Source organism: Rhea americana, unplaced genomic scaffold (assembly GCF_003343005.1).
Source record: "Rhea americana isolate MKP2758 unplaced genomic scaffold, rheAme1 scaffold_135, whole genome shotgun sequence".
NCBI lineage: Eukaryota > Metazoa > Chordata > Aves > Rheiformes > Rheidae > Rhea > Rhea americana.
This window is the reverse complement of record NW_028185428.1, coordinates 633285-644981: the sequence shown is the minus strand read 5'-3', so window position 1 is coordinate 644981 and position 11697 is coordinate 633285. Positions and strand designations below refer to the sequence as shown.

The following is an 11697-nucleotide window of genomic DNA, read 5'->3' as shown; positions in this document are numbered from 1 at the left end:
GATGCTAAAATGTTTCCTGAATGGAGCTGTCTTGGAAGTAAACTGAACTTTCTTCCGCAATCTCTGGTGTAAGGTAAGGGAGAGAGGGAGRCTGAGGCTGTCTTGGTATCCTTCCTGTAGAAGGAAGAGTGAAAACTCTTTGTCTACCTCTTGGAGTGACAGTACTCTTACTAGTACTCAAGTGCTTTGAGGAAAATAAAGTACAGAAAGAAGTAATAAATATTTTCTTTACTTTTCAGAATGTCTAGCCTGCTACTGTTTCATCRTCTTCTGACCGAAACTGTTTTCAGCCTGACTTCTATTATCTACGTTGGGGGGAATTTGTGATGTTGCTACAGTGTGGGATAAGCTTCTAGGCACCAAAATGGTGTTTGTACACCACAGTCTAATTATCTGAGTCCCCAGTTTTGTAATTTCACTTGCAAGTTCTAGAATCAGTCTCCTGGATGACCTCCTCCTACTCTACCAATACGAACCATTTACAAGTATGCTTTTTAGATAAAAAGTATACTGRGATGAAAATATAATTGGAAACAAAGCTAGGATTCAGTACTTGAGGTTTGAGCTTATTTTATTTTTACATTTAGGACTGCTTTTCATTTCCAGTATAGCTGAAAATAATTGAAGTGCTTAAAACTGTTGAAGTATATTAGTGACAATTTTCACTTGACACATTCCATCCCTTTTTCAAACTCTACCAATGGAGTTGTGAAGATTCTGCAGAAGACTCTAGAATACATGCAGTAATATCTGGGATACACAAAATTTGGTGTTTTTTTGATCATTTCTCTCACTTTTTTTTTCTTTTTCTTTTTTTTAACTGTTCTTTGTGCCCTGGACATGGAAGCTGGGTTTAGTCTAGCAATTGTTACTTTGTAAAAAATAAAAAAAATCTGCTTGGCAAAAGCATCAAAACTCTCCTCCTCTTCACTCAGGGGGAAGAGAACTGAATAGCCCACCTTAGCATCCAGGAGAATAAATACAACAGAGCATCCCAGAATTGAAGCCTGTTAGTTAGCAGTTTGGGACACTGGTATGTCCTTCCTAGACTCCTAAATTGCTTCACTGCATTCCACAGCTACTCCAATGATGTGAGTTACCTTTTGCAGTAACCATACCGTTTTAGAGAATTAGGATAAGCTCTGCACGTGCTATCTTATAGAAGTGCTGTGGGTTTGCAGATTTTGCTGAATTTTACTTGGGATGCATGTTTTCAAAAATCATTTTTAAACCAGCTCTATGTTGTCTGCCTCCTTTCCAAGGCTACTTTACAAAAGTGTTTCTGGAATTTACTTCCCTATATTGACCACTTGTATTGAGATGTTACTTAAAATGCGACTGATAACTTATATTCCTGTCAGAATCTGACTCTTTTCAAGATATGTCAGAGAAGTGACTTATAGCTTCTGCAGTGACATGCAAGTCTTCAAAGAATTTTTCAAAGCATCCATCTTSTGTGTTTTTGTGCTAGTTGCTTGTCTTTATTGAAAAGAGCTAAAATTTTACCAGCAATCTGACCTGCCTATTTAAAAAGATCCTACTGTTAGTGATGACACTAAACTGGCATTATTSTTTTTGATCCATTGTTACTTACTTTTTTTCCTTTTTGTCACTAGGTTACATTTCAAGGATTCCTCATTTGTCTTCAGCACTGCAGCTCAGCAGAGAAGTACAGGAGATGAGTGTGGCCCAGAAGATCCCCATGATGAACCAAAGCATCCGCTTTCTGAACGTGCCTTAGAGCACAAAACCATCAAATTGGAAGAACAAGTCCGGGATTTAACTGTGAGTACGCTACTGGAGTCTGTCTGCTGATGGCCTCATTATGCCTTTTGTTCAGTCCTCTTGATAGAGGAGACTGTCCTTAGTCCCAAGCCTCTTCTGTAAGCATTGTAACATGCACCCAGCACCACTGCACTGTGGCACCGTGAAAGTGACTGTGCTCTAACTGTGAGAGGGTACACTGTGAAAGCAGTTCGTTCTGCTTTTCCCAGAAGCACTACCTGTTGGTAGTTCCTAGGAGCAAAACCCTAATAGTCTGATTCTGAATGGCAAAATTGTATGCTTGAAATAGTCAGGTCAAATCTTTCACATCATTGTACAGGGAAAGTGACAGTAATTTTGTCCTAATTAGTATCACATACTATGACATACTGGATCCAAATAGTCTGAGAAGGGAAATCATCTTTAGCTGCAGTGATGTGATGGAAATGGTAGAAATTTGTTTATAGGGACATTCAAGAATAGATTTAACTAAGGAGAGGATTAAATATCACAGCAGTGGACAATTCTGGAAATAATTGCCCTGAGAGTAGTGAGATCTACTGCACCAAGAGATAAATCAGCTGACTGCAGATCTGTTGCTAAGATTGCCAATTCTGCTAGAGAAAGGAACATCTCAATAGCTGCAGAGTGAGTCATGCAAAAAGCAGCAGCCTGACAATGCAGTGTTCAGCTGAGCTGTGTCCTGAATGCTTTTGGCCTTGACTTGGGCCCTTTGAGGGAGTTGCAGTTGTGCTGATTAATCAGGAAGGAGAGGAACCTGGGTTTGCATGTTCTAGTGAGAACTCGGGAGCCCTGCACAGTCTTCTTACATAAAGTGTGTTCTTTTTAAATAGTTTCTAAGGGATTGCAAATGTGACAAGAAACAAGTTTTCCTTCCTTGTCCGATACCTCCTCTTACTGTTATGGTTACAGGAGCGATACCGGAAAGCTTTGGCAGATTCTGAGAATGTCCGGAGGAGAACACAGAAATTTGTGGAAGATGCCAAACTCTTTGGTAAGCAAAGTGAGGCAGAGCTGTGTTTACTGCGGTGGCCTGCCTGCCTGAGCATAAAATGCTGATCAACAGCTTTTCTCTCTACATTCTCCTGCTCTTGTTCATTGTAAAGTCTGGCCTGGTGTTTGGCCTGGATTGATGGGGCTTACTAGCTGTTTTTTCTGTATGTCCAGCCATGTCATCTCGGGTTTGTCTCAGTGACTGCTTTGTTATGTTCTTTTACTAAAATAGGTCTGGTGCAGTTGAATGTAGTTCTACTGACTTAACTGAAATCACAGTTTCTTCTGTATACTGAGAATTGGCACTTGGAAAGTATGTTTTGTACTCTCAGCTGTGTTACCGAGTTGTGATCTCCTTTACTGTGTTARCAGCCCCTGCGCTTCTGCTCTAGTTTTTGTGAGGTAGGTCCTGCCTGGGACAAAGGTTGTCAGTTCCTGTATCAAATGTTCTTTAAAATTTCCCTAATAAATGTTTTGGTATTGATAAGTGAGCTGCATTTGTAGCTTTAGCAACTGATGTCCTAAACAGGCAAAGAGGGGAGAAAAACTGCCATTTAATCATTGCACTGTGCCATCTCTGAGAAGGAGAAACTTTTATTCTCCATAATGCATTAATCTCAGAGCTTTTAGTAGCTAATTACAGTAGCTTCAAATTAGAGCTACTGTTTTTTTCTTTCTGTTCCACCCACTGTGCTATAAAATAGCTGTTGAGGCCATCCTAGATGACCTACCGTGCTGGTTTTGGTTTTTTTGAACTGTCTGACTTTTTTTTATATGCAGTATGCTTTAGATTTGAAGAAAAATTATGTTCTTTGTAAGAAATTGCTCAGGGGATGAAGCCTGGGGCTCTGTAGAGCGTTAAAACACTAGTGCTTCTGCTTTTGGCTGCTCCTGTGCAACTTCCTTCTCCTTCATGCTTTTTCCTTCTATACATGTTTAAACATGTATATACAAATGTAGACAGTACCAAGTTACTGAGTTTCTTTCTCTGTTTTCCTTACGTCCTTTTTCATAAGTTACTTATGCTATCTGTGTAATTGAGGGAGGCTGATTTTTCTTGAAATTACTGCACTGTGTAACATGATGCTTCTAGAAATGTGTGCTATCTGAATAAAAAATACTAAAAAACTTTGTTTTCTAATGCAAAAGACTACTTAACTTGTATAGCCAACTCAGGGGCTATTTTGTCCATTCCTTCTACAGTAGTTTTAACTTGTGAATAAATTTGTGGATGTACTTTCGAATGGTCATTCATTGTTTTTGCTTCCCCCCAATTTTCTTCCTCTTATTTGTTTCCTGTGTGCCTAGACATGCATGTGAGTTGTTTGACAAAATATTTTTTTATTTGGAGCTGTGTAAGAGGGTGTTCTAAATCACAAGTCTTAGTTGCAAGAACTTTTTGAACTGAAATACAATAATCTTACCCTGCTTTATCAGATAGACTATACAATTTTTGTTCAATATACTTTGATCTGGGGAGTCTCTAGGATGCTGTGCATATAATACCGAAGCATTGGCTGCAGGAGAGGCAAGCACCACCTGCTCTCATTGAAGCTGAAGCTAGTTAACAGCTTTAAAGATGTTTTCAAACTTCTGTGGCTTTGTGCCTGCCAGTAGTAACGCAGTTCTCTATGTTCCGAGTTAAACTAACTTTCATTTACTTCTTGTTTCTTTGTGCCTGTAGGGATTCAGAGTTTCTGCAGGGACCTTGTGGAGGTAGCAGATATCTTGGAGAAGACTGCTGAGAGTGCCGCAGGAGAAGCGGAGCCTAGTAATCCAAATCCAACCTTAAAGAAAATCTATGAAGGCCTCTCTCTGATAGAGGCCAAGTTGCAAAGTGTATTTGCCAAACATGGCCTTCAGAAGATGAACCCTGTTGGTGGCAAATATGATCCATATGACCATGAAATAGTCTGCCATGTACCAGCTGAGGGAATGCAGCCAGGCACGATAGCACTGGTGACACAGGATGGCTATAAACTGCATGGGCGCACTATCAGACATGCACTCGTCGGTGTGGCAGTAGAGTCACAGGAATGACATGGGCTTACCCATTGGCATCTGGGACCTTAATGAGCTGAGGACCCTTTGGCACTCAGTGACAGCTGCAGCTGCATGTCTTTATTTATTAACCTAGGTTTGTATTGTATGTTGGCTTTTTTTGATGTGTGCAGTTATCTTGCCATTAATTCTAAGGTACTTTTATATTTAATGTTCCTTTTTGGARTATGTGGAGTAGTAGGAGTCCTGCTTTTTGAGTCATAGATGTGTCGCTGTAGTCCCTTTCCCTGTTGCTGATTTCAAGTCTCCATTAAACCTTGTATGGGGAAGGGGGGGATATGAGAGAGAGAAAGAGAAATTATCAGAGCGCTAGGGAATCTTGTCTCCTAGTTCTGTCTCTGAGACAGACTCTTCCTGTGGCCTTTAGGCAAGTAACTTCTCTGCCTCAGTTTCCCTATCTGTATTAAGGGGCTGTACTAATACTTATTGACCTACCTCACAGGAATGTGGCGAGGCTTTTTCTTTGCAAGGCACTCATCTGAGGAAAAGCTCAAAGTGCTAAGTATTATTATCAGGCTGGTTTTGGTATCTTCCCTTGTCCCCAGATCCCCCAGGTGGGGGTGATCACTTGAAATGGCATTTAGAGCCAAATTTTTCTTCTCTCTTTTCAGKAAAACAGTCCTGAATTAATGAAGTTTCTTTTATACTGCAGTTGAATATTGATGAGATTTTAAAGAGAACTCATTTGTCATGGTCATGTCAAACTCTAATGTGTTTGTATTTGTTCTCCAGGTAAAATTTCAGCTTGCCCCTCTCTTTTGAAGGGTGAAATAGGGAGTGGTCCTTAGAGGAGCATAGAAAGCTCTTCTCAAATCTCTCTTTCTCCAACCAAAAAGTGTATTTTAGGGGAGAGTAAGATCTCTTCCTTTATGAATATTTGTGCAGCCTGATAAACTGTAAGCATGATAAACTGTATACTCTTTGATGCTGCTGGCAGAATGGAGATATGCCCTTAAGTAAGAAATCTGGACTTATTTTCTCAAGCTCTCCAATGATAGTACTCAAATAACACTAACTTCTAGTTCACATTCAGATTCTACTTTTGCCTTGTTATGGTAAATATATATATATATATTTTTTTTTTGAAGGAAGGAAGGACAAAAGTCTTTTCTACTAAAAGTCTCAAGTGTCCTTGAAATAATTTTAGCAACAGTGACAAGAAAGCAAAGAGAAACAGAAGGCTGAGAAAGTGAAAACTGACCTGAAGCCATCCTCCTAGTTAGAGGCATATTGTTGTCACAGTATGGCATATGTATTTCCCAGTGGCCCTCTTGCCTTGGGAGTCCATTCATCTATACTGAAAGGATTCAATGTCACTGAGTAAAGTCAGAATTTAACCCTTTGGAGAGTAATAAGCAGGACAGTGACAGAAGAATTATACAAACCTGACTATGGTCTATTGTGGTCTACACAGAAACAAGGCAGGAATGGTTGTGTTTTCAGGTTGCTTCTTACTGATTTATTAATTCTTGTCTTTTMACTTCCTTGAACTAGATCTGTAGCCTGACAAAGTTATTTGAGATCTGCTTCTAAAACCTCTTTCTTTATGATGGATACTATCACTGGATTAGAAGGAAGCTCACTTCACCGGTTCCTTTCCAGGCTTAATCCTTGTGAYGGACTTCAAGAATAAAGCAGCCTTCTGTTAGCAGCTATAAACAATCTTTCATACGGGGAGATTGTGTAGAACATATGCAACCTATTGATTGTCATTCCAGAATTTTTAGATAGATGGACATTTCTCTTCTCATATGCCTAATACAAGCTGCTTTAGTGGCAATTGTATGTGCGTGACTCAGAGCACCTTGCATTCTAATGATGCTTTTTGAAGTGTAGTATTGTGCCTCTGAGTAGTTAGGTTTTCAGGCAAGTACCTGAGACKTCAACCCTGGAACAGTGCTTCATGGCAGCATTAGATCACTTTGAGCAAGTCTCTAGTTCAGTACACTTGTTTTACTACGTTGCTGGAAATTTCAGAGAAATACTGGCTTTCTGTTCTGTTCCTTTTTTTTGCTGGTCATACATGATGACTGAGTAACCAGGTGATGCTGTTACTCAAGACAGAGATTTGGTACAATATGAAAAGTGGCAGTGCAAGCCTTGCCATACTGCTTCGTGACTGTCTGCAGCCTGTTCTGAGGAAACTGCATCTTGGGCTGGAAAGAGCAATTAGGTTCTCTTCTGCCTCTTCCATCGCTGGGCTATCAGCTGAGTCTTTTTGCAGATATGAGGGGAGAGCTGGTTATGGAAACTAACTTGTAATGCGAACCTTTATATATATAAGGACTGAGCAAAAACAAAGTCTTTTCATGTAAGAAGTGGTTTTCAGTTATAAAAAGATTGCAGCTSATCTGCACAAGAGTTGTCGTGTGCAGCTAAAAGTGATCAGATCCAAAGCCTCTGTAACTCTTAACCTGCTCAGCCACTTGATTGTTAAAGTGTAGTACATCTACTTAGTCCATCTTTGGACTATTTATCAGGCCTTCCCATCACCTCAACTAGTAATCACCCATTTTTTTCCTTAAGGAAATACTCTAAAATGCACTCTGAAACACCTTCTATCTGTAATGAGAGGTTATTGATTTAGGATCTGTCTCTGGGACCTGCATTCTTTGAGGCACTGTTGTGTGGCTAGAATAGAAATCTAAGGAGTCAGGGTTTATGCGCACTCTTCCTTACCCTCCAAGAGGTCTTGTTTAATTGTGGGCAAGGTATTYTCCCAATTTATGCCCCAACTTTATTACCCTCTGAAACTTCTGTAGGACCTTAACAGGCTTTTATGATAGTTACTGTAAGATTTACCCATTACTTAATTACCCTTTTACAGAAACTGCCAAAGAGACAAATGCTGTTGCTGCTGTTTGTCCTAGTTTTCTGCTTCCTTTCAATTGTGAAGTGAAAATGAACTAACCATATCTGGATTCCATCACAGAATTTAGACTTCTGAGACAAAATTTGATCCTCTTACCTTTCAAGCACACTTAATGATCCCTTTTATTGTGGATAAGATTGTCTAAGGATGGATCAAATTTCTCTTTTCTAGATACCAGTTCCCTTGTTGTCTTCCGCGTTTGTGTAAAGCTTGCACAGTGGGACAGGTTCCTTGTTGCACTCTCCAGAATTACACCAGAGAGGAATCTGGCCCATAAGCTTTTTCTYTCCAGTCACTTTATTCAATGACTATTTAATAAAACACAGGAGTGTGTTAGAAGGGACGGAGTAGCAGAAGAGAGGAAGTTTTGCATACATGTTGGTCATTTCCACTCTGTTAGGCCAGCYATGAACTGAAGAACTTGAGCTGGGAGTGCAGGCAACTAGATAACAAATGTATGCAGTGATGCGTGGAGATAAATTGCTGCTCTTGGAAAACTGGCAGCCATGCTCTACACAGGCATTTGCCTTGTTCTTTGACCTTACCATATCCTGTCAGTGAGACATAATTTGAGTTGAACTCTTAGATGAGTCTTCAGTGGCACTGTCTCATGCATGACAGTGTCTTAACTGACCACAAGCAGTACAGAATGTGAATGTCACTTTGTGAACCTTAAATTCTCAGTGCTTCATCAGCAGAACTTCTGTTGAAACAGCTGTGATAAATCAATGGCTATTAGCAGTCCTTTAATTTTTTTTWAAAAAATGTATTTAAGTTTTATTGTGAATATTGTAGTATTTTTTTATTTTAAAATGCAAGATGTTTCGATATTTCTTGCAAAGTCAAATGAACAAACTATTGCTAATCTCCAAAAATTGAAGTCCACTTAATTGGTGGGAAACCTGTATATATTGTATGTTTTTGTGTTTCTGTGCTCTTATTTACCCAAAGGTTCTGGCTGTCTGAAAGAGAAGGACTGAAGTGTGGGAGTGGTGCACATAATTGACAACAACATTTGAGTTAATGTTGGAATGGGCTGATTTCTTTTAGATGTCCAGATACTGTCCGTTTGCTAATAAAAAGAAAAATGCAATTATTTCTTCTTTTCTTTTTTTTTTCCTGCCCCAAACTGTTTCTCATTCTGACTGTCATTTGAGTTGGGTGGGAGTATGTTTCTAGCTGTTCCAGATCTGACTGTACAGTCTAGAGCAGTGGACACCTTTGCTGAACATTTGGTTAGAAAACCTTTAGCTGCTCTCCAAGAAAGGTGCATGTGCATACTTGGGTCATCTTCATTTCCACAGGTAAGTTGTCAAGGATTTCTGCTCTGATAAACTGTCCAACAGAATATTTCATTCTCTGATACTTCCTTACTCGCTTTCATTTCTGTTCCTAACAAGTCTGCTCATAGATCATTGTGTAGAGTGATGCTCTYTGCCAACTTTTGATGTTTCATTCTGTGTAACTCTGCTGAGAGTTGAAATATTTGATACCTTGATTTATTTTTACCATTCAATTCTCTTGTAATTTTACTTTACTACTTTTTTTTTCATATACAGTATGTTTTAGCAGGCATACTCTATGGCAGCTCATTTCAGATAGCTTAATAGTGTGCATTAAAGCTTATGGGTTATGACTTCATGAATTTGACACTCTGTAGGTTTGTGATTGCAACAGACTTGCTTGATTCTCCCTTTCCTCATTCTCGGAGTCTTCTACAATACAGTAATAGCCAGGCCTCCAGTCCTGATATTTTTTCTAGCAAGTTTTTCCTACATCAGTGGGCCTCATTTTCCTTGTTTTCCTGAGGCTCTGAATGTCCCTGTGCACTTCTCATTAGAAAAGGCCTTTGCAGTTTGTTTATAAATGGCCTTTTTTTTTCTTTTTAATGTTAAAGGTCTTTCAAGCAGCRGCTATTTACCTCCCAAACCGAGCCAGAGCATTTCCCTTGTGATTGTAGAGGCTGCTCCCCATATATGGGCTTTTTCTCCCTGAAAGCGGTTGTGATTGGATTGATGTACAGGTATGCTAACCAGACAAGGCCAGGAAATAACTGCTACCTGCAACTGCTTTAGTAATATCTGGTTCTTCTGGTTTTCTCTCTAGCAACAGTGAGAAGTAGAGGTTTTCAAAGCAGAGCAGCCTCCATCTGCAGGAAGACATCRTAGTTCCTGAGCAAGGGGAAATGCATTTTACTTAGGGTACGATACTGCAGAGTGGCCACAAGCAAGGCTTGGCCAGCTCTTCCAGATAAGGCCGAAAGGAAGGGCGTCCAAAGCTAGACTTACCCAGGCACCTAAGAGCTTTGCTGTTGGTGTAGTGTAAAGCCTGATTTCTTGTCGCCCACAGCCATGGTGAAAACAGGGCAGTTAAATAACAGCTTGTTCAAATCTGAGGCAGGCTGTGGAGACATTTGTGTTCTATTTTTTAAGCTGCTTTGGGAAAGCAGTCTCCCTGTGTAGTGGGCTGATTCTGCCCAGCGTAAGATCTTGGATGAGGTGAGCAGAAGTAGTTTTTGACTGTCCCCCAGGCGTTCATGCCTAAATTTCTGCATTACATATGCTCCTCCTGCAGGAGCTGGCTGTGAAGCTGCTCCCTGTGCATGTGCTCTGTGTTTCCTGCTGAGGCAATGCTCTGGTAATGGCTTGAACCCAAACTTAATTTCATCACTTGATAAGGAGCCACCACTGACTACAGCATGCTTTAGGTGCTGTAATTTATAATACGTACTAAGCATTTCAGTTTTTGCTCAGTCTTTGCTATCCTTTATATTCCTGGTAGCAGCAAACTCCCATATGGGATCCCCGTGGCACAAGCTCCTTGCTGCTGGGCACCTTGTATTGCCTTGGGCAAAAAGTCTTGCAATGCCATTGCTGATGCATGAGCCGCCACAGAATCCAGCCTGCTCCCTTCCAGCCAGGTACTAAGCACTGTGCATTTGCAAATGCACACACTTAAGCCAAGTTGCTGTTGGGAAGATTTTTCTCATGTGCTCAAGTACTTTGCTGTGGTGCAACCACCAGCAAGCTTGCAGCAGAAAAGAGGTGAGTGAATGTGAAAGGGAGTAAAGAAAGGGAATCCCACGATGGCTGACTGACCCAGCTGTTGGTGGCAGGGAAGTGCAAGGAAAGCAGGTACTTCCTGAGTTTGAAAGTGCAGTGCTTGGGGGGAGATGTCCCATGTGTGGGGCTGTATCAAAGGTCGTGGTGCTGGGGTGGTTTCTGTGCAGGCCTGAGCTACTGGTTTCAGGAGGCTGCTCAGCTTTAGGGCATCAGTTCRATGTGAGAGCAGCCACGAGTCAGTGGTTGCAAGGTCTTAGCTGATGGGCAGCTTGTGTGTCAGGAACACAGGGCATTGCAGAGCCTCTCTGTAGTTGTGCTTAGAGATGTTTATGTACCGCAGCAGCACTTTTGAATGCTGAGAGTCTCTGAGCCTTGGTGTCCTTCTCGGAGAGTGCTGGGAGACAAATTATCACAAGGCCTGCTTTTGTACAGCCTTTGTCGCTCCCGAATTGTTAGCCTGGTGCTTCCACCGTGGTGCTTTCATAAAACACAGGGCAACTTTGTGTGCATCCCYCTGGCTTTGCAGAAACAAAACTCAGTTCCCTCCCACATGCCTTGCCCTGATCCTTCTCGTGTTGCAATCCGCAGCAGGGAGAAGCGCTGGCTCAGTGCTTTCGCTTTCGGCCCTGCAGGCAGTTCGGCCTCTGCTCTCCATGACTCAGATCCCTTTATGCTGGCAAGCAGCAGCACCTGCACGAGCCCTGTTAACCCTTCGTCCTCCTCCCCGCCAAGGGGAGCCTGAAGGCAGCTCGTATCCCTGCTTCCATGCAGGGCTGCTTCAATGCTAGTTTCGTACCTGATCGCACGAAAGGGTTGATGCGCGGCCTTGCCTGTGGCCTGGCCGCGGCCGCCCGCCTCGGAGGCGGTCGGGAGCTCCGCCGAGCCGGGCTCCCCGCCCGCCGGGGGCCGAGCCCGCTCTACGGG

General features: G+C 41.6%; 2 protein-coding genes across 2 annotated transcripts in view; both read left to right on the top strand.

The window, feature by feature from the left end:
* Nucleotides 1-502: 502 nt before the first annotated feature.
* Nucleotides 503-8807, top strand: GRPEL2 (GrpE like 2, mitochondrial; the record flags this gene model as incomplete). The annotated part of the gene is made up of 4 exons (XM_085298124.1): nucleotides 503-558; nucleotides 1617-1785; nucleotides 2698-2779; nucleotides 4463-8807. Coding segments are annotated over 4 exons (663 nt in total), but the record flags the coding sequence as incomplete, so codon positions are not given.
* Nucleotides 8808-10591: 1784 nt separating this feature from the next.
* The window catches only part of PCYOX1L (prenylcysteine oxidase 1 like), a 4555-nt gene continuing 3449 nt past the window's right edge, over nucleotides 10592-11697 (top strand). The window contains exon 1 of the mRNA XM_085298123.1: nucleotides 10592-10631. Within this exon, the coding sequence (XP_085154249.1) occupies nucleotides 10592-10631 (40 nt within the window). The remainder of the gene's footprint in view (nucleotides 10632-11697) is intronic.